This window comes from Triplophysa dalaica, chromosome 4, assembly GCF_015846415.1.
Source record: "Triplophysa dalaica isolate WHDGS20190420 chromosome 4, ASM1584641v1, whole genome shotgun sequence".
In the NCBI taxonomy this organism is placed as follows: domain Eukaryota; kingdom Metazoa; phylum Chordata; class Actinopteri; order Cypriniformes; family Nemacheilidae; genus Triplophysa; species Triplophysa dalaica.
In genome coordinates this window covers 22,709,502-22,733,282 of record NC_079545.1, presented here as the reverse complement: position 1 = coordinate 22,733,282, position 23,781 = coordinate 22,709,502, and the positions used below count along the sequence as shown (strand labels likewise).

The following is a 23,781-nucleotide window of genomic DNA, read 5'->3' as shown; positions in this document are numbered from 1 at the left end:
TCTTTCATATTTGTTTAGAAGTACCAGTACTTTTGACATGGAAGAACCTCAAATACTCCTTTCAACCCGTACATATTCTCCTCAGTCATCATTAAGATTTCAGTTTATACCTTCAGATCTCTGTGAACTATATTCTTCTGGTGACAGTAATGAACAGCCGACACAATCTGAAACAAATAAAAAACGAATGAAACTGTAAAACTACAGCATAAATGGGATGTAACAGCGAAACTTCTTGATCACTGGTCCTGCGTTGTGGTGTAAACATATCACCTGTCTGAATTTGGCTCTAGCCTCAATCTCCTTCATTCTCCCATGAGACACCAGGTAATCGAACACCTCACCTGGAAAAGCACAGGTGAAAAGTATCTAAAGATCACAGTTGCACCCGGAAGTATTAGGTTAAGGTATCATTTTGCCAAACCACTGAGCATCCCAGCAGTTTTCAGAAGCAAGGATAAGGAACCTTATAAGTAAACACACAGATTATTACATAAAGGTGTCTTCTGCGGAAAAAGTACAAACTGCACGACTTACCTCCACTTGCATATTCCATCACAAGATAAAGCGTCTTCTCAGTTTCAATAACCTCGAAGAGTTGCACTGTAACACATAAGTGTAGTTTTGAAATGATTTTGGAAAGTTGACCCCTATCTAAAGGAAATTAATATAAAAGAAGCATTTGTTGCACTTCATTGCACCTTACCTATGTTGGGGTGGTGGAGCGTCTTCATAATCCGCACCTCTCTGAACAGCTGCAAGAGAAACACACCAGTGCGAGAAAAGTCGTAAAAAATTCATTGGTTTTTATCTTCCGAACATATGAAAACTCAATATAAACATACATCCACATTTTTTATACTCGTTTCTTCAATATTTAGTTTCTCTTTCTCAACCCATAAGGAGTAACCAATAGTAAAATCATGTTGCTATGGAAACCCCGGTATGGAGTCCTGCACCTGTTCCAGAGGGATAATCTGCATCTGTCGCATGATACATCCAACAGGCACGTGTTCCAAGGTGATGGATTTGAAAAGGTCACAACCTACATTTCTCTGATTGACATTCTCAGATGACACATACACGTGTACATGCACGTCCACATGAATGCATACACATAAACACAACACACATACACATCAAGAAGCCCAGACCTCCATCAATCTAATTTCTGATTGACCACCCATGACATGCAGTCTAATCTGATTTTTAAACAAACATCCGTGTTTAAATTTCATCCCTGGCTAAATGCCCCAATATACATGCATGTATTTCTGCCTCTACACCTCTCATGTTTTAAAGTGTCACTGTAATGTTTATTTTACTGAAGCAGGAAAAGACGAGGTTTAGATTTAGAGAAACTAGTCCATGCTTTCATCACCAGCAGGGTGGATTACTGTAGTGGACTCCATACAGGTCTTCCCAAAAAGACCATCAGACAGCTGCAGCTCAGAACGCTGCTGCCAGGATTCTGACCAGAACCAAAAAATATGAGCATATCACTCCAATCCTCAGGTCCTTACACTGGTTACCAGTTATCTCAGATATGCTCATAGAATATAAACCAAACAGACTTCTCAGATCATCAGGATCAAGTCAGTTAGATATAACAAGGGTTCATTCAAAACAGGGCGAGTCAGCGTTTAGTCATTACGCCACCCGTAGCTGGAATCTGATTCCAGAAGAAATCAGACGTTCACCAACAGTAGCTACTTTTAAATCCAGATAAAAAACACACTTGTTTAGCTGTGCATTCACAACATGAGCACTGTGCTGCTTTACATCAACTGCACTTCTATTTCTAATTTATTTTTATTTTGCTCTCATTCTTTTTATATATACACTCACATTTTTAATCAATTTTATTGCTGTTTTATTGTTTCTTAAAATCTTAAAAAGTATTTGTGATCTTAAATTATTTGAATTTTAAAGCTTATTTCTTTCTGTCAATCATTTTATGTAAATCACTTTGAATTGCCCTTGTGTATGAAATGTGCTATATAAATAAACTTGCCTTGCCTTTACTCAATCTTTTCCCTTTAAACCCATTACATTGCCTTGTTCTCTCATGGCCCTTAGGCACAATATATTGCTAAAACATACCAAAGCCAATGAAAACACAACAAAGCTTTTAAAAAAAATTCATTTGAGTGTCCTTTCAAAAGTTTGATGTTCAAGTTAGCTTTAAGACATTAGAATTAGAATTAGAAAAGACCAAATCAAATTTACAGAGATTCTGGGTAATACAGCCATCAGTTCTTCGTGTGTCTGGTGTTTCATCACACAAGACTGTTGCATCAGAAAATGGTCAAATGACCAGTAATTGTTGTATTATAGATGAAACCGTTCCTTGTCATACTGCATACTGAGCTATGCACATGACATACAAAAAATGACTGTATTGTGGCGATGAGTAAGAATTTTTTCCCAATGTTTATTAATATGTGAGTACGTTTTTATTAATCCCTCCCCTCATTTTAGGTAAATCATGCTTATGTTTAATTTTTTAAGATAAATCAGTTTGAACAGGTTCCCGATCACCGTCCAGTCTAATTGTTTTATGCTCATGATTTGAAAGTCAATAAACATCATCAAAGATGCGCTCTCATCGCAGCTTTGTCGTGGCGAGCAGGAATTAATAAAACATGAGTAGGATTTACCTTAAACGAGGGAACGTATTATAAACTGTGGTAATTATATATAATTAAAAAGAAATTGCATGTCATGTGCAGGGCTCGGTAACAGTACATAGAATGTGTATAAAATGAATTGTCCAGACAACATTCAAGATTGTATTTAACCTGTAAAAACATTACTATGTTGTCAGCTATAACTTCATGGTAAATGTATTTAGCAGTAAAATAACTATCATCAACTACACATCCCTTAAGGTGCAGGGCACAGGATAACACTTTGCAACTTTGTGAAAACCATAAGGTTTATTTTCTATGGACTGTCAACATAAACTGTTATATTTTCTCATACTAAACATCTACGTATCTAGAAAAGCATCTTTAAACATCTGACCAAGAAAGTGTGGTTAGGACAAACACTTGTTTTGTTAAGCAAATGGTCCACTGAACTGTGATTCTACCTTTACTACAACAACACTGTGCCATATGACTGATCAAAAAGCCAAACGTGACTTATGTTCAATAAGGGTGGTTTCTGTTTGTGTAAAATCAATTGTGTGTGTGTTACAACACTGAGATTGAATCACAGTTGGGAACTCTGGGCCTGTGGAGAACTGCAGCTGTCGACCTCTCTTCTCCAACATATACACTAACCACACAAACAAATTATGCATTTTGGAAACAAGACTACCTACGAGCAGATTTAAAGACATAACAGTGTAAGTCAAGAGAATCGGGAATACAATTAATTTAATAATTTAATAAATAAAGTTTAGTGTACAAATAAAAAGATATCTACTGTATACCGTAGAAATACATAGATATTTAGAGAAATACAATTATAAACGATTAACTGTTAAAGAGTCCCACGTGAGGCAAACTGAATATAAAATAAAACACTGATTTCACAACTCTGTTTAAATCCAGAAGTGTAGAGTATATCAATGCATTACATAGAACTGAATTAAACAGCATTAGAGTGATGAGAAGAACGAAGGCAAGCAATAATTTATTGCAAGACTGATGAGTCACTGGTGAACAGCACAGCGCAGACTCAACACAGACGCTAAATGATCGCTCTGAAAAAACACTGCAATAGTTTTAAAGAACTCAAGTGCTGAAAAAGCCCAATAAAACAACACAATGAGCTGTTTAATATGTGGTGCTTCTTTTTTATATGTATTTTTTTTCATTAATTGTTTATATGTACAATCTTTACAAATTTCTATGTATGTACATGAAAGTCTTACCTTTTGTAGGCTGGTTGGATTCAACTGAGTTTTGTCAATAATCTTTATTGCAACCTAAATATACAATACAAAGTTAGTCATTTTACAGCATCAGGAATCCAAAACATATGTAATGTCCATACATCAGATACAGACCCATGGAATGGAAATGGAAACCGTTTTAAACTCTTCTTCATTACAACTTACTAAAACATGTTTGTGAATGAATCTTTATTATTGGATGATTCATTAGATTATTATAATTTTATTTTTTATTTTACTTCATTCAGAAGTGTTCTTGTCGGATTTCACCAAACAACAAAAGTAATACAGAATCAACTATATATTTTTGGGGCCACTATCCATGCAGCTTATGTCTCTGATATTCTTTATTCAGCAACAAATGGTAAGATGGAATGGAAATAGTTTTATTCATAGCCAATATCAATAGTGTATGAAGAACACTTTATATTAAGGCTCCCTTTATAAATGATTAATGATCATTTACAAATGCATTATAAAGCAGTTATGACTGAGTGAATAAAAAAAGTTGAATTGAAAAAAAGTTGACATCCACTTTTCTTTAAAGTGTACTTTCATGGGCTGTCAATATTTCTAAATGTATGATTCACATCAGAGATGTAGCCTTGTGAGCAATCATTCTGTTTCTACAATTAAAAAAAATCAATAAACGTTTTCTGGTTTTGTTTAGCTATTGGATGTACTTGAGTCATTAATAAAACATCAAAAACAACCTTTTTGCATTAAGTGTTAAAAAGTGATCAAAAGTTTGATGAATTTATCTTGGTAAGCAAGACTGCTTTGGATAAGCATCATGATATGAAGGCATTCTGTAGGGCACCGTGAGACATTCGGAATCAGATCAGGTAAGTAACATGGTTTGAAAAGTGACATAAGATATGAAATATACAATAATAAGAAAAACCAACATAACACTTTACAGTCTCTCGTCTGACAGCCTATTTTGCGAACAACATCAAGATAATAATGAATCTGCTTTTGCACATAAATAATGAATAAACACACTTATTAAGCATTTATAACATAAAAATGGTTAAAAATGGCTCACTATTTGGCTGTTAGAATCCCCCTGTTATTTATGCAGTTATAATTGCTTTATAATCCATTTGTAAATGAATTATTAATGAACACATTAATAAATGCTTTATGAACGGAACCTGAATGTAAAGTGTTACCAAAATACCTTGTTAAGATTTATCATAATGTGGGTGTAACACCTTTATTCGTACACAAAGATCCACAATTTAGGGGAAGGACTCATCATCTAAATGCAACTGTCATTCTATGTTAAACCAATCTAGGGTTGTTAACTAGGTCAAATTGATAAGGTCTGTTTTTGCAGTTTGCAAGGAGATTTTGGCCACTTTTCAACTTGTCAGGCTAGGACACTACAGTAGCTGGCTGACCAGCTCAACATCTTGTTGGTTTAAGTTGTTTTTTCATTAGGGTCTGGCATGTATAGAAACGAGTCAAAACTCTTAAACTCTTGACTCCGACAATCTACTCATCAGCACTGCACTTTAGCATGCACAACCAATAAGAACTCTAACACAATGTATATACTGTCTTACTGTTATACCACAATACATACCAATCACTGGACACTACGCACATTGTGCGTACATTTGCTGATGTGTAGTTACATGTGAATTATGTGTCATTATTATGTGTACACTATGCACATTATTAGTACATTTGCTGCTGTGTAGTTATATGTAAATTTTGTGTCATTCGTTATACTATGGTTAAACACTTGTTTATTGTGTAAATGTGTACAGGAAAATGTTTATTGTAAGTATTGTAATTTTTAGTTACTTGTAATCTACAATATCTAGTCTCATCTGTCATTCTGCCATGTTGGTTTTTCACCTGAGTGACAATAAAGGGATTAGATTTGATTTGACTGACTATTCATAAATATTGTAGGATGTAACGATTGTATGTTTCCTATGCTTATATTTTCTCATAATTTCAAATATTCCAGGCATGAACTACATTTTATTATTGTTGAAGATTATTAAAGCTTTCTGCTTCCTACTAAGATGTTTAAAATTTCCCTATATCTGGTTTGGTATATAAAAAGAAACCGTGGGTGTGGAAATGTTCACACTTGAGTGGGACCACTTAAAAAATATACACAAAGAAGTACATTGCATAAGTGATCTCATGAATATAAATCCAAATAAATAGTTATATATACCAATAAATAGAGTTGTGATTATACCTATTTTTAAAAAAAAACACCTCTCTCTCTCACCTCTTTGCCTGTGAGGATGTGGCGGGCTAGTTTGACTTTAGCAAAGTTTCCCTTGCCGATGGTTTTAAGGAGCCGATAGTTTCCAATATGTGGCAGCTCGTCTGAGCAAGAGGCCATGGAGTTACGACACCTTGCGCCCAGTGAACGACTTGACACATTCGTCCCCTTTTCAGAGCGACTCGCCACCAGAGACGCATGCTGGACAGAGGGAAAAAAGCATTGATATGATTAGTTACATTTGAAATTGTATAGGGTTGAACAGGGCAGTACAGTTTGGTGGTGAAGCAAAGAAAAAAAGGATCTGAAAAGAATCTGGCAGGCCGTCTGACGGTGGCTTTAGACAGCCCAGGAGACTGACGAGAAGTTAGCTCAGATTTTGGTGGTTTAACATTGAAATGGAAAGAATTTTTGTTTTACCATAGGGCACTTCTGGAAGATTGTAGTGAAATTGGAAAATGAATGACCGCTCCAGATTGTAACACTGATTAAGCTTCTTAACACACACACACACACACACACACACACACAGACACACACACACACACACACACACAATCAGTCTGCATGTAAATGTATGCAAATAAGTCAACATCCGTAACTAGAAACTAGTCAATATAGACTGCTCATTAAATAAAATGTTATCTAGCCTCTCCCTTGTATAATACAATCTCTTACTGACTGAAATGGTTTGTCTTGTTAATTTTTCAGCGTTCTTTGTGGTGCCTTAACTTGCAATCATGGATTTTTTATCGAAAAATTACTTTAATTTAACATTGGTGTGTCCTGAACTGATGATGATGGAAGCATAAGAAACATGAATGCATGCATACTGTTAATGCATTGCACATTATGCATTCTTCCTAGTAAAATTAAACACACAAAACTGATTAATACTGTCTCTCTATCACTTGTCAGACAAAATGTTATCATACATTTTATCAACATTGTAAACGATTCATATACTGTAGTGATTTTTTTGCAAATACAGCTGCATCCACTGTCCATCCTGCTTTAACCCATTCAAACAGACTGACAGTTTGGAACTATTGAGAGCTCCATGAACCAAGTGACCAGGGGGCGGTGAGATCACAGTGTGTCGCAACTCTGTTTATAAGGAACCCATTTTACACTTTACATAAATAACAAGTGTTAGCAGTGCACAGAATTAAAAAGCTCTTCGATAAGCTCTTTACAAAGTTATTACATTAAACATCTCTTTCTTAAATAAATAAAACATATAAAGGAAGAAAAGAAACAGTCAAATATGATGACTGACATGCATGATCATTTGAATAATACTATGTTTTGTGTGTGGGTGAGTAATTCTGCCTATAATACAGGATTAACCTTCTTTGCCAGACCAGCCAATTTAAAACTAACCTAAACACTTAGGCATAAGTCTGGTAGAGATACGAACAGATCCAACTGCCTCGTTTAGAGGCCAGAGTAAACACACAAAATTAAAACGTGCCAAGGACCCCGTCAGCAGCGCTGACCACAGGATTACAGCTCAGGGACTGAATAAATTACTTACTGTGCCCTGCCCTACTCTTACTGTGCTCTACCCCACACACGCTGTGCCTTACCTTCAATTCACAGTATACACTCTTTCTCACTTTCACTTACTATCTGCAAAAGTGCTGTAACTATAGGGTAAAGCCATGTTGACACATGAAAATGGAGGAATTTTTTAGCAGCATAGTGTATCTCAAGGAATGTTTTTCAAGGAATCGTAGCCTTGAGAAAGATCAGGTTGGTGTAAAATAAATCTGTTCAGTTGTTCACTGCAGTACATTACAACCTACATTACAAACCTGGTTTAGCTACAGTATCCTACACATACTAGGTCTGGCTTTCTTTTAATGGCCCTATTGTTTTGTATACTGTATGGTAGGCTATATTGTGGTCAATTCGTTTTTTATTAGATAAAAAGGAATTGGACGATATCAATCGGTCACAAGACAAATGATTAATAGGGATAGTGCACTCAAATATGAAAATGATTTTACCATTTACTCACCCTCATGTCATTCCAATAAAGTATGATTTTCTTTCTTCTGCAGAACACAAAAGAAGATATTTTGAAGAAAGTTGGTGCTCCAGCAACATTGTGGCTCTATAGACTTCCATCGTATGGACTCAAAACACCTGAGACATTTCTCAACTTATCTTCTTTTGTGTTCCTCAGATATGAAGTCATACACAGGTTTCGAATAACATGATGGCTAATACAATTTTGAGTGCTACAGGGTTACAAATAATAACCGTCAGATAATTGTTCTCCAAATAAACAGCTGAGCTCTCAATTCCACACTGAAATGTCAACAACCATATTCATTGGAGTGAAAATGTCACATGCATATACGTTTTACATTTTTTTAAAAATGCAAGTAACACTGTCTATAAATAAATCATAGACATACAGAAAGAAAGCTATATTTTACATCAAAAAATATATATTTACTGATGTGCCTGTTGACATTTAAATTGCTTAATAGTAAAATAAAAACGAATACAGGTCTTGGACAACTCGCCAACCAGTGCGTCTTTTTATGGAGCATCCTCCTAAAACAAGTAAGCGAATGGAGATAACCGCAGCAAACGCTTAAATGGCATTCTCACACTCCATCCTGACAGAATATCTCGAGAATGCCATGCTGCACAAACATTTTTTCATTATAAATAAGGAGTGTTTCTTAATTTTCACTCGCAAATTCTGCAAATGAAGCACAACTGCTCTGTGTGAGAGAAGTGCGTTATGATTCCGTGCACTGCGCTGTGAGCGTGTGTCGCTAGTGCGCAGACGATGCGCTGATGTCTACACTATGCGGATGGCCTGGGCTGCGCTGCCTGCGCGTTTCGCAGCGATGCGTTTGCTGTTATGCACATTCAAGGATGCGGCCCATTTTGCCAAAGAACCTGCTACGCTTAAACGGGCCACTGCACACTGACTCTCCATCCTCCCATATACAATATCTATCATTGAAGGCCTGAATTCAACCCCGGCTGCAAAATAAACCATGCATCTACTAATACAATACCCAACAATAATGCTTATTTATTCGGGATATTTAAGAACGGCTGTTATAATCATTAATTGTAAATGAAGGCACTTACATGATCTGTGCTCCGGTCGTTCGCAGACGGTAAAGCAGACCGAGAGGACATTTTCCCTGAGATTGCAAACGATTAGGACGAATAACGCGAATAAGTATTTACAAATTTAAGCTCCCCCGGTAAAGGCGGCCCACATCGGCCGTGCTGCTGCAGCTGGGGCCGCGCTTCTCTCACACCGCCTGCACGGTAGCCGGTTGAGCCGTAAAGCCTGCGTCTGTCATGGCAGCGGCAACAGCAGTCCCGCAAATCTCACAGATGTCCTCGATACAGCTGCATGATTTTGATGTGATACAAGCCGTAACGTTCAAAAGAGTCTATGTTCGATGGAAACGCGAGCTCGGCGGTTTATACGTGCTAAAACAGAGCACTGCTTGGCCGGAGCCCAACGATTTTGTAGCGACTCGGTACCCCCCGCCTCATCTCCGCGAGCAAAACAAATACGGCTCCGACTACCCCGTCCTCTTTTCTCATAATAATACCGATTATCTTTCCGCTGTGTACCGTACGCCCTCACGCGCGCGTTGTCTCTGTTCGCATACGTTTGTCATGGATAACGGAGGCTTTGGCCGGTGGCGAGGCCGAGAATCGCTCACATCCTAAGCGGCCGTTATATTCCAGCGGCGGTTATGTGAGATGCGCCACTGCTGCCTCCTCTCGCGCTCACTGACTGACTGACATACGCGCTCGTGCATACACGCGCAGCGCGTGCACTGCCACTGATGGAGAATTTACCGAAAACTGACGAAGAACTTCTGTACATTCTTGTATAAAAATGAACTTTTTTATTTTTGTATAAGCTTACCTCAAAATACTATCTGTATTGAGTGAAAACGTTTGCCTACTTGGTGTCGTCATGCGTGCGCGCTTTATTTATTGATGCTAGGAAGAGAATATTGTTGGTAGATCATAATGAAACGAAATTGTTTAATAAAATTAATATGAAAGTTAACAAATAAAGGTAAAAAAATGTTTGCCTAGTCCAGAAGGATTCACATTCAATTTGTTGTGGCGCCATTTAAAATATTGTTGTATAAATGACCTCTTATAAAATGTATCATGGTAAAGAAAAATCATTGCTGACCAGTTTCTCTTACTGGTGTGTTGTAACAGCTTTTGGTCGGATGATGATGACAGTTTACAATTCAAGTCCAATGGTTCCTTTTTCTGTTACTAAACACTAAGCAGGTTACCTCAAACGAAAAATTAACTTTATACAAATGTTTCAAATATTTGATAAAAAATCTGTTACTGAACCGTTGTAACTAAAATGTGTTTTCTATAGAACAGAATAAAACCTGTACACCCTGACTAATTGACAAAGGTTCTTTAGATTATTAAAAAAATATTAAAATGTTATAGATTTATAAGAATATTTGAGGAAATGGTTCTCAGCACTGAAAAACTTTGTGAGCACCTTTTGATTGTTTATTTTGTAGAACGTTGGTGACTTTGGCCCCTATTGAAGTTATATACCCCAGCTTGACCTCTGCAATCTATTACAGTTTTTCTCAGTCGCTTTGGTGCATTTCTCACATCACTATTTACATTTACACACCAGTCAATGCATTTCTCAAAACAATTAGTACAAACTGCAAAACCTAGTTGATAACCTCCAAAAGCGTGTCACTTGCTCTAAATGGATAGCTCATTCCTCAAAAGCAAGTATTCATGTCAATGAAAGTGTCAGTGTCATCATGATGAAAAGTCCTGATACCACTGTTTATAAACAAGATAGTCAAATGGCTTTGTCATGTTTTAATTATGACAGTTTATTCTATCAAATCCAAAAAAGTAAGATTTTGGTGACACTTCATGAAAATGCTCAAGACAGCACTATATACTATTTGCACAGCCATTTGAAAACTACAGTAAAGTTAGACATTACTGTATTTAGTGAGGTATCTGAGTACAAGACACTGAATATTTTTCACATTTTTACTGCATATGCTCTTTGCAATTCTAATTTTTTCACATCATTGTGCAACATAATAAATACACCCTTATTTACAACAAACATAAACTCCCTTTGGGTAGAGCTGTGCACGACTGTTAACAATATTGTAGTACATATTGGAACTTAACAAACAACATACATAGTACTGTAAATCATTCATGCACATCCAGACGTTCCTCTCTGTCTGGCCACATAGTTTCATCTACATCACAGCGAATATCATCTCTTGCAATGCTCGAGTGGCAAATCCACCCTCTGCAGAACTCTGCTGTGATGTCATCACATGCTGCATCTATGGCCACTAGCAGCGCCATTTGGGTATGTGGATGCCGGTCATATACTTTCCACCTCCAGGAAGAGAAAAATTCCTCAATTGGATTTAGGAATGGTGAGTAGGGAGGGAGATATTCCACCAGCATCCTATCATGTGCTGCAAACCACTGTCTGACAACATCTGAGTGGTGAAAACACACATTATCACAAACAACAACATGCTTATTCAGATGGTCTCCAGTTAGACCCTTCTCATTCTCAGGGATTATGTAGATTTTGACAACTAGTTCAACATTTTTGTATGTAATGACTCAAGCAATGAAATGAGGACTATTCGTTTTATATGGAATGACTATTCAGCATTCACAAGTTTAGTTAATTTTGACTGAAATGACATAAGCAAATGATAATGTTATAAAACAGCAGAGAGTTGTATGAAAGCAATTGATACATGTCCAAAAGCATTTGCAATTTGTTGGAAGGAATGAGAAACTGCTACTATGATGTGCACAATTGACTAAATGTTGTGGAGGTTGAACTAAATGTTAATAGTGATGTGAGAAATGCACCAAAGTGACTGAGAAAAATTGTAATTGAACATCATCTTACTTACCGATTCTCCACCGAAGCACCTATAAGCCTGTGAGGAAAGCAGATGTTCCACAGCATGTGCTGTTTAGGTACAGGATATCACAGCCTGTGATTCACAGGACTAACCCCTGAAGAGTGTTATGCTTGACAGACCATATCATCAGTGACTCTCTCCATTTTAGAGATCATTAAACCAAAAGGTCATTAAAAGAGATTAAAACAATTAAGGACCTTAACCACCCAAACCAACAAAAGTCTTGGTCATGTAATAAAAAACTAATTTTTAAGTATCTTTCTTGTTGTGTTTATGGCTTGCTTATGTTTTTTACACAACCGTTATGCCTTGGACATTCTTTTGCACAATGTACACAAACAGTCATGTTTTTTCCCAAGGGCACATCGTCTTAAAATAATTTATTAGAAATCCTATAGATAACTGTGTTAAAGTTGGAAAGTCTGGAAAAAATCTGGGTGTATTTCAAATTAGAAATGTGTGCCTAGTATCTACTATTAGTATATACTATCAAATCACCACTAGATGGGGTTCTAAGATCATGTTAAAGGAACAATTCACCCAAAAATAAAAATTCTGTAATCATTTACCCACCTTCCAGTTGTTCCAAATCTGTATACATGTCTTTGTTCTGATAAGCAGGGAAAGATATATCTTGAAGAATGCTTATAACCAAACAGTTCTTAGACCCCATTGACAACCATCGTAGGAAAAATAAATATTGCATTTTTTTGTTCCGTTGAACACAAAAGAGGATATTTTGAAAAATGTAGGATTGCAAGCTGTTTACTTTTTTATTCTTCAACAGAAAAAAGAAAATTATAAAGAAATGTTACCTACTATAGTAGTCAACGGTTTGATTACAAGCATTCTTCCAAATATCTTTATATGTTTATCATAGCAAATAAATGTATACTGATTTGGAACAGCTTGAGGGTGAGTAAATGATGACAGAATTTTGATTTTTGGGTGAACTATTCCTTTAACAACTAAGTAGCCCCACTAGTTGACTTTGGTCCAGACTTCTGCCTTCTGTTCATAGAAGAGGACAAACACTTCTGTTTGTAGAAACATTTGTTCACTGTGTTGCATTTCTGATTAATTAAATTCCTGTGATTTGAACAGTAATGTTAGATTTTTTATAACAAAGCAAAGGATCAAATGAACTTTATTAGTTCTCTGTGTCATCATTTTAGGGTCTTTGTTTGAAAAGTTCTCTAAAACCCGAATTGTTTTCTATTACAATTATTACAAATGTTTTAATACATTTTGTTAAAACCACAAAACAAAAATACAAGGACGTCCAAGAGTTACACAGAATTTCATCTATCCAGCTACTCTTTTCATTGAGAAGAAGGGTTATAGGTACGGAGGATCCCGTGACATCAAACCTATTTAGGCAAGCACAACAGAAATGTCTGCTTACAGAATCTCTTTAGATCATCACAGCAAATGGAAAAGCAGCAGAGGAAGAAACATATTTTGACCTTTTCATCTTGTTGGGTTACTTGAATAATGAATAATGACAAGGCTATCCTACAGGAAGACCTCCTAAACATCTAAGGCTCAAGTGCGTTGCTCTGGGGCACAATGACAGTGAACAGAGGAAGGGTAGTGACATTAGCACCAGCAGTTCTCGCCTGCAAACCCAGCATCTTTATGGGAACACAATGTCAACATCCTCAGAGGGCACATCTGGGCAACACTGTGATGACTGGTTACACACGTTGGACTAGATAATAAAGAGCGTATGAACTTTGGTGTGAGTAATTGTGACCTTCTGTATTTGAATTAGTTATCTGTACTTCTCTTTGGATTCATGATTTTCTGAACTCTTATGGTAAGTTTCTGTGTGTTTAATGTGAAAAATGTTTGAGTGTGCAATGTCTTGAGACTTCTTTCTGTTTCAGACCCCCGCTACTGCTTCCTGCGGGACGTCCTCCTGACTGGTTGGCTGATGGAGCAAGGGCCTGTTTGCGTAAATATCCACAAAGTTCTATGTGAAGGGGCAGAGGTTGAACACCCAATGTAATATTTCAGCAAGCATTCTATTGTTTCTTTTTCTCTCCCTCCTTCCCCCACATGTCCTCCCTGTTCCTCTCTCCCCTCGCTTCTTTTCAGGAAGGCTTTCCTTCTCCTTCTGCCCTGGAGACACTATAAATTAATGACATTTTTTTGGCTGTGCTCAGCTCTCAGGTGGACTGTCAAAGGTCATGAAAATGGCGTGTATGTGTAAGTTTGTGTGTTTACTTACTGCAGACTTTCAAATGCAATCTAGCCACCTGAACAAAAGGTTTCTGTCAGGATAAGAGCTATTCCAAGTTTACTCTTGGAATTTCACATTTAAATAATGGACTCTAGACTGTACAAAACACGGTACAGAAGAACCACCCAAACACAAACCTCAGGCTGACCCTGCTCTTCCTATTGACCAGTGACTTTTAAATCACCTAAAATGTACCCCATATGTTATCTCTTGTATCTACATACCATCAGTTTCCTCAGTTTGTTGTGTTTACGCACTGAAGGTACAGAAATCAGTGATTATAGTATCTTCCTAACAACTCACTCAGCATTTATCACCTAGGTAAAATCTTGATGTTTATCCAACCTTTAAACCTTAAAAACCTTAGTATTGACAGCACAAAGATTTCACGTAAATTCACATATCACTTAAACATTTAATATTTATAAAGAATGGATGATTTGTAAATATCTTTTTGACATTATAGTCATATTTGATTTTGATAGACAAAGAAAACTAGTAGACTTTATATTTCAAATGACAAAACATATATAATCAAACTAGCTTTTGCATTATCTATTGTTGATTTTTAGTATTTTTACTGTTTTATCCGACATCAAATATTACAGTTTTTCTCAGTCGCTTGGGGGGATTTCTCACATCACTATGAACATTTGCACAACATTTAGTTTAACCTCCACAACATTTAGTCATTTGTGCACATCATAGTTGCAGTTTCTCATTCCTTCCAACAAATTGCAAAGGCTTTTGGACATGCATCAATAGCTTTGATACAACTCTCTGCCTCTTTATAACATTATCATTTGCTTATGTCATGTCAGTCAAAATTAACCAAACTTGTGAATGCCGAATAGTCATTCCATATAATAGTCCTCGTTTCATTGCTTAAGTCATTACAAACAAAAATGTTGAACTAGTTGTCAAAATCTGTCAAGCAAATTTTACAAAAAAAATTAAATATTTTTTCCTGAAAATGTCTCCTAAATTGAACAATTTCTCTCAGGTGAATCTCAGCTAAATCCAATAGAGGAATTTTTATCTTCCTGGAGGTGGAAGGTATATGACCGGCACCCACATACCCAAATGGCCCTGCTAGTGGCCATAGATGCAGCATGTGATGACATCACAGCAGAGTCCCGCAGAGGGTGGTTTCGCCACTCGAGCATTACAAGAGATGATATTCGCTGTGATGTAGATGAAACTATGTGGCTAGACAGAGAGGAACGTCTGGATGTGCATGAATGATTTACAGTACTATGTATGTAGTATGTTCAGTTCCAATATGTACTGCAATATTGTTTACAGTTGTGCACAGCTCTATCCAAAGGGAGTTTATGTTTGTTGTAAATAAGGGTGTATTTATTTTATTGCACAATGCTGTGATCAAATTAGAACTTTAGACACTTTCATTGACATGAATACTTGCTTTTGAGGAATGAGCTATCCATTTTGAGCAAGTGACACGCTTTTGGAGGTTGTCAACTAGGTTTTGCAGTTTGTACTAATTGTTTTGAGAAATGCATTAACTGTTGTGCAAATGAAAATAGTGATGTGAGAAATGGACCAAAGCGACTGAGAAAAACTGTAATTGTAGTGAGACAACAATAAAGATCTTGAATTAGTGTTACATATAACAATAAACTAGATGAGGTAAAAGTTTGTAAACAAACTTATCTTGAGAAATATATGTGGCTAGATGGATGGAGAGATGGATGGAAAGATGGATGGAGAGATAGATAGAGATAGTGAGTGTGAGTTTATGTGGTAGCATGGTAAAGGTAGTGAAGAGATTTATATATAGCGTGCGTGAGTGAGTGTGTGCGTATGTGCTTGTGTTTGTGTGCATGTGAGTTTACAGTTTTTTTCAATTGCTAAGAAGCGTTTGCCAATTCTTAAAATACTTTTTCTAAACTCTTAACACAGCAACACACCTACATCACACAATTAGCCAAATAGTAAATTTTCTGACCAAAACCACAGTTTGTTAAATAAATACAAACTCTACATTTCAAAACCCTTAAAAACTTTTTCAATATACACTTACTCTATCAAAACACTGCAAACCCGTTTCAAAATCGAATCTTTCGGTCAAAACTTTAGCACTTGTTTTCTATCCAACATGAATACATAATCAATCATACCGCAATGACTGTAAAAATACTAACAGTTGGTGGCATTACAAAAACTGCATTACTTCATGTTTCAGTTCTTTCTGTACAGAACATACAGTACGATTTTTTTTGTTTTCATTCATTCAGCTGTGTGTGCGTGTGTATGTGTGTGTGTGTGTGTGTGTGTGTGTGAGAGAGAGAGAGAGAGAGAGAGAGAGAGAGAATTCATGGTGCATTAGATGTGTACAACATAATATCTAAATGTGAAGGAGTCATCAATACTTTATAGAATGTACAACTGGGAAAAAAACAGTAAGCGACAGAATTGCACAGTGAAGACTTTATTAGCAATATGAAATTGCTGTCAGTGATCAAAACGAAACAAGGACAAACATACATGGCCTTTGATTTACAGTAAAGTGTGCAAAAGTAGAACAAAAGACTGTCTTTTTTTTGTGTATGTCCATGTAATGGAAAGTCTTCAACACCTGGCTATGTCTCTGATTGAGATTGCAATCAGCTATTGCTTATTCTAATTATCAGTAAATTATCAGTATACCGTAAAAATGCTTATCAGCTGTATGAATATATTTTTAAAATATTTGTTTCAATACTTTGGAGCTGATATTGTTGCAGAAGTAGAGATTTTATACTGTATCTATGGTTTGGAACAATAGGTCTTCATTTCTGGCATGCTGTGTTTAAGCATTTGTAAAGAACACAATAAAGATCCATGATTTTGGTATTGGGTATGCTTATATGTAAAGAAAATGTAGGCATTCTAGAAACATGTTAATTGATTGGATTTTGTGTGAAAACAACATTAATTTTGTTAATGGTATGGCCACAACAGACCGATGTTGTGTTAATTGTGTTTAGAGTTTTAAAAATGTGACTATAGATTGGTCAAAGGGATGTTAGCAATTGAAAAAAACTGTAAGTGATAGAATGACAAAGGTAGTGAAGAGATTTATATATAGTGCGTGACTGTGTGCGTGTGTGTGTGTGCGTCTGTGTATGTCTGTGTGAGTTTATGTGAAAGAATGATAAAGGGAGTGAAGAGATTTATAAAGAGTGCGTGAGTGTGTGTTTGTGTGTGACTGTGTGTGTGTGTGTGTGTGTGTGTGTGTATGTCTGTGTTTGCGTGTAAGTTTATGTGATAGAATGATAAAGGGAGTGAAGATATTCATAGAGCGTGTGTGTGTGCTTGTGTGTGCGTCTCTGTTTGTCTGTGGGAGTTTATGTGAAAGAATGATAAAGTGAGTAAAGAGATTTATATAGTGTGCGTTAGTGTGTGTGCGTGTTAGTGTGTGTGCGTGCGTGTCTGTGTGCGTCTGCGTGCGTCTGCGTGCGTGCGAGTTTATGTGTTAGAAATAGAGAAACAGAAAGGGAGTGAAGAGATTTATAGAGTGTCTGTGTGTGCATGTGTGTGTGCGTCTGTGTGTGTGAGAGCTTATGTGTGTGCGAGTGAAGAGATTTATAGAGCGTGTGTGTGCATGTGTGTGTGTATGCGCACTTGCGTGTGAGTGTGTTTGAGTTTATGTGATAGAATGATAGAGATACAGAAAGACAGTGGGGAGATTTATAGAAGGTGAGAGTTTATGTTTGAGAGTTGACAGTTTGTAGTTTTGAAGTTCTATCAATGTAAGTGTATGGGATTTTTTGGGCGGTTTGATCGTCTTTTTTAAGAAAAACAGTAAGTCCGATCCCTTAAAAAAGATAAAGCACACTTCCTCAGATCAGTCTGAATATCTGTGTGAAGTTTGGTGACTATATTTGAAAGCTGTACGACTACTTAAAGTCAGAGAATTCTGACTCAAAAGAAGATTAATAAGTTTAAGTGCTATATCAGAATGTTGGCTTGCTTTCTCAAAATATTTTGTATATGAAACAAGGCTATCATTGCATAGCATTTAATACATAACAGCAGGTGTTGTGCTGTAAATGTAGTATCATGGTCTGTATTTGTCAAACATATCGTGAGCTGATTGTCTCTCGGGAGCACTGGGTTTGTCAATTGGGTGTTTCTGTGTTTCTGAGATGTGCTGATGACGCAGTCAGTCTTCTTCCTCTAGATTGACACCCTGGGACAAAACCCACACACAAGCCTGACCACAGGTGTAAAAGGGCAAAGGTCAAAGCACAGAAAGGAAAAAGGAGAAAAGTCAAGTGTATTTTGTCTTAGAGACTAAGAACAAGGGAAGTTGTACCACTGTGTGAGGGAGTTTCAAGAGTGCAGTTCTGACCTCACTGAATGGCCTAAATGATTTCCTGTTGACGTTAAACTAATGGGAAACTGACTTTAGGGCAATGCATTGGATGTGATCTATTGCTCTTTTATGTAATATTACTTCTAATATTACAGTTAAAAAAGTAAAGGCAACCACAATGTTCTGCCAATTGTTCTGCCTTTGTGTGTACCTATTCCGAGAAGGCTTTTTTGTGCTCACGTTAAAGGATAGTTCACCCCAAATAAAAATTCTGTCATGATTTATAAATGCTCTTGTTATTCAAAACAAGTATGTGATTCTTTGCTCTCAGAAACACAAAAGAAGATACTGTATTTCGAGAAATGTCTCAGTGGTTTTGTGTCCATACAATGGAAATAAATGGGGACAGTGTGTGTGCTTGTGTACTTGTGTGCGTCTGTGTATGTCTGTGCATGTGTTTATGTGGTAGAATGATAAAGGGAGTGAAGAGATTTATATAGTGTGCGTGAGTGTGTTTGCGTGTGTGTGTGAGCGTGTGTGTGCGTGCGTGTGAGTTTATGTGATAGAAATAGATTAGCAGAAAGGTAGTGAAGAGATTTATAGAGCGTGTGTGTGTGTTGTTCGGCTACCAACATTCTTTAAAATATCTTATTTTGTGTTCTACAGAAGAAAGTTATTTTGGAATGACATGAGGATGTCTGTAAATGATAAAATACTCTTCATTTCTGGCTTGCACACCCTCACCATTGAGACTCTTGTTTTGCAGAAATTCAAAAAGAGTGATTATAGACTGTTGCATAACGTTCCAAAATAGAAAGCACAAGGCATGTTTTAAATAGGGCTGCACAATTAATTATATTTTATCATGATACGATTTATGCTTCCCACAATTATCTCAGCATAATCGTTGTAATAATACTGGTTTAAAAGCAAGCAAAAACTACCGATAAGGTCAGAAAATCATCGCAAAGCGTGTCTCTTTTAAACTACCACTTTACAGGAGTTAAAAGAACAAAACTTTTTTTTCACTGCATTTGTACTATTTTAATACTTTTTTGCAAAACCCACAGGCACAGACAAACATTAAGGGTGACCTATAGTAATGTAATCGTGATTATCATTTTACCCATGATTGTGCAGCCTTTAAATTCTTTGTGTATAAGAAGTGTTTTGCCCGCCAGATTGGCTAAAGGAGGGGATGTGTTGTCATAAATAAAGCCCTTCGTGCGCACACAGGGACATAAACCATTTGTGTGCTGTAGTCCCGTGGTTATTCACATGTCACAACTGTTTATTAAAAGGAAAAGGCACATCAGCCACCTAACTGTCTGTTTATGGAGACTCTGACATCATCATCAGTATTTATATTCTTATCTGATTTGTTGCTATTAGTCAGTGATATTCCTGTCTTTCAAAAATACATCAGAATGTGAAGGGATGTATGCTTAAGAACATTCAAAGCACAGGAAGCACAAATTTAAACGTTCTTACAACATAAGAAACAAAAGAAGAATCGATTATTTGTAAAATTCATATCCTATTCTTCATTTACTATTTTTCCCAAAGAACTTTTAAACGTATTTACAATATTAAGGAAACAATATTCTGTATGTTGCAAACTGTCAGTGTAGAGTATATTACAGTTCATTCCTTTTGAGTTTAGTCCCTGCAGGGTAGTTTTTACTCAAGACATTATTTGTTTGATTCTTTTGGAATTATTAGTAAACTGACACTTGTGGATGCAAATGCAAAAAACAATGCGTGTATGAGTGTGTGTGTGTGTGTGCGTGTGTGTGTGTGTATGTGTGTGTGATTTTTTTATGATAAATAAGGATGTCCTGTTTGCTTGAATACACACCTCCATTGTTCAACATAAGTGGTGCCACAGAGGTGAATGACTGTCTTTTTATACTAAGGGTGTGTGTGTGTGTGTGTGTTTGTGCGTGCACGCATGTGTATTTGGTTGTGTTATGTTATGTCATGCTTTTCAACAAGGTACTTTGTATGTTCCTGTTTAGTGTAGTGGCATGTATATATATGTGCCAGGGGCTCTGATATGAATCTCAGAATCTTTTTCCAAAATACTCAAACTAAATGTGTATGTGTTTGTGTGTTCGATAGTTGAAGTAGAGAAAGAGACATAGGGAGGGGTGGGAAGAGAGTTCACCAAGCTTAAAGGTGAGTAGCACTCCCAAAACAAACAGCAGCTTGGTACTGATGGTTCCTCCACAGCACCCCATAATGAAAGGAAAGCTGCTTCTGGGAAGTCCATTGTAATATTCCTATATTCAGTTGCACTGCTTGCAGCCACTGATTGGAATGTCTGATGAAGTAATTAACTTTTTGTCAGCGGGAGCCGATTCCAGAGGTCCATCTAATGTTATATTATATGTCTAATATTAATATATTGCAGCAAAGCTTACTAAAGATGAAAAAGTTTTAGCTATTTTTTGCAGTGCACATGTTTGGCATCTCCAAAATTAAGAGTAGGCTCCATTAAAAAATCTGAGCCCAAAGAGTTGCTCACTAACAAAATTCTAAGAAAATTCTTAGAAATGTGGTCGTTTCCCCATAAAATTACAGAAAAGATCCCAGTAAAGAAAAAAGTAACACTGCGTGATAACACTGTGCATGTTACGGCAGCAAACTTCCTTGAATATTTCGCCAGAATGGGAGTTTTCCTTTTTTTAAAGTTCGCAACTTTTAATTTTCTGCCTGTTTTAGTTTTACACAATATAATTACAGTAGAGTCAAGTTTTAAATAGGAAAAATATCAAAACTCTTTGGTCATTTTTGAACGCCATGTTACTGGTCTAATTGGATTCAATGATCTATGCTAAGCAGGGCCGTGCAGAGACCTTTAAATGGACAGATGCTCAATGTATAAAAGGGGCACATTGAACAAAGCTTTAAATAGGGCTGTGCTCAAAACATCAATACTGTATATCGTGATGAATGTCTTGCTGATATGGGTATCGATATGGAAGCTTCCGTATTGATACAGGAGGAAATGCCACAATGCTGTTTTTTTTAAATGAAACAGGAAAGACCATTCTAATGTTTAAAAGTTTCAAAATATTTTATTTGCACCTATTAATAATTATTGGATTAGAAACTGAAGTGAATTAACCAAACAGATCTCATCCCCCATTTACTGCCACAATAGGGGAAATAAATAGTATGGCAGTCAATGGGGGATAAAATCAGTTTGGTTACTGACATTCTTCCTTTGTGATTAGCAGAACAAAGAAATGTACACAGGTTTGAAACAATCTGAACCCCTACTGCTGCCATAGACATTTATTCTTTCATTAATTCAGCTTGTTTTCTCACAGGCATTCATTTTATTTACCAAAAACAAAAGTAGGATATGTAGTCCGATTTATTCAAATAGGGAAAACAAACATTACAAAAACATTGTTTTTTGAGCTATTTATTTATAATCAAGGTCTTATATACACTGACCTAAAGGACTATTAGGAACACCTGTTCAATTTCTCATTAATGCAATTATAGTGGTGGTGTAATGGTGTGGGGGATGTTTTCTTGGCACACTTTAGGCCCCTTAGTGCCAATTGGGCATCGTTTAAATGCCACTGCCTACCTGAGCATTGTTTCTGACCATGTCCATCCCTTTATGACCACCATGTACCCATCCTCTGATGGCTACTTCCAGCAGGATAATGCACCATGTCACAAAGCTCGAATCATTTCAAATTGGTTTCTTGAACATGACAATGAGTTCACTGTACTAAAATGGCCCCCACAGTCACCAGATCTCAACCCAATAGAGCATCTTTGGGGTGTGGTGGAACGGGAGCTTCGTGTATCCCACAAATCTCCATCAACTGCAAGATGCTATCCTATCAATATGGGCCAACATTTCTATAGAATGCTTTCAGCACCTTGTTGAATCAATGCCACGTACAATTAAGGCAGTTCTCAAGGCGAAAGCGGGTCAAACACAGTATTAGTGTGGTGTTCCTAATAATCCTTTAGGTGAGTGTATGTTAGACAAATCAGCATAAAGGGAGCGCTACATGCTTAACTTCTTCTGGTCTCTGCAACTGTTCCGTGTAGTGAACGGAGCTAGAGCATTGACCGGACAAGCATTTACACTACTTCCAGTTTGTACACGTCACGATGTGAAATAGGTCTATTGATATTTTTAATTTGTTCATAAATTCTTTATATGTCAATAAATTACCATCATTATTTAAAAGCTGACTAACTAAAACAATATTATTTTCAAACCATTGTTCAAAAAAAGTGTTTTGTTTTATATAGAATATCTTTGTTTTTCCAAATATAAAATCTCCTAGGGGAAAAATTGTGTTCATATGCCAGTATCCGAGACATAAGAGCTTGTTTATCCAATTTAGCAATTTTAACTGGTATTTTATCCATTTAATAATACATTTCAACTAAAATTCAAGGTCTCCCATTTGCTTAATTAAATAGTTGGGAAATAAATTCTACACACTGTCTTTATTTTTTAAGTACTCAATAATCCAATTTATTTTAAATACCATGTTTAGCGTTTCATAACTTAATTCCTCTAAACCACCATGATATTTTGGATTACATAAGACTTCCTTTTTCATTAGAGTGGCCTATTTTTCCAAATAAACTTAAACAGCAACTGATCTAATTAGTTTGTGACTTTGGGAGAAACATCCAATGATAAAGAACATACACTAGATACCCCTTCAGCTTTTGATAACAGGACCCTACCGTGGCTAGCCTGGCTGCCCATTGTCCTGCCTTGATTTCACTGTTATGATGCATGCTGTTCTTTAACAGTTACACTTCTTTAATAAGTCAACTGTAGAACATTGCAAAAAAAAACTTAAAAAATGTGCTGTATTATAATGCACTATATTTCACAAACATTATAGTGCTTAAAAATATTACATTCAAATGAAATTACACTAAACTTTGTATAAATATTACATAAAAACCTTTCAGGTTAACGAAGTGCCTCTTTTAGTACTGCATTAATCTACAAAATGTAGTTAAAAAAATGTCACATTTATAGACTAAATCTAATTGCATAATTGTGATGTAGGAACTGCTTTAGTTTCA

The 23,781-nt window shown here is 36.3% G+C and overlaps 1 protein-coding gene across 4 annotated transcripts in view; it reads right to left on the bottom strand.

Moving 5' to 3' along the window:
• Nucleotides 1–9,930, bottom strand: part of mark4a (MAP/microtubule affinity-regulating kinase 4a) — a 35,484-nt gene extending 25,554 nt beyond the window's left edge. For all 4 annotated transcript variants that reach the window (XM_056745104.1, XM_056745105.1, XM_056745106.1 and 1 more), the window contains exons 1-7: nt 9,279–9,930; nt 6,162–6,359; nt 3,884–3,937; nt 707–755; nt 538–603; nt 274–344; nt 111–167 (exon numbers count right to left, since the gene is read on the bottom strand). In XM_056745104.1, coding sequence (XP_056601082.1) covers nt 111–167; nt 274–344; nt 538–603; nt 707–755; nt 3,884–3,937; nt 6,162–6,359; nt 9,279–9,329 — 546 coding nt within the window. In that variant the 5' untranslated portion in view covers nt 9,330–9,930. The remainder of the gene's footprint in view (nt 1–110; nt 168–273; nt 345–537; nt 604–706; nt 756–3,883; nt 3,938–6,161; nt 6,360–9,278) is intronic.
• Nucleotides 9,931–23,781: the final 13,851 nt, after the last annotated feature.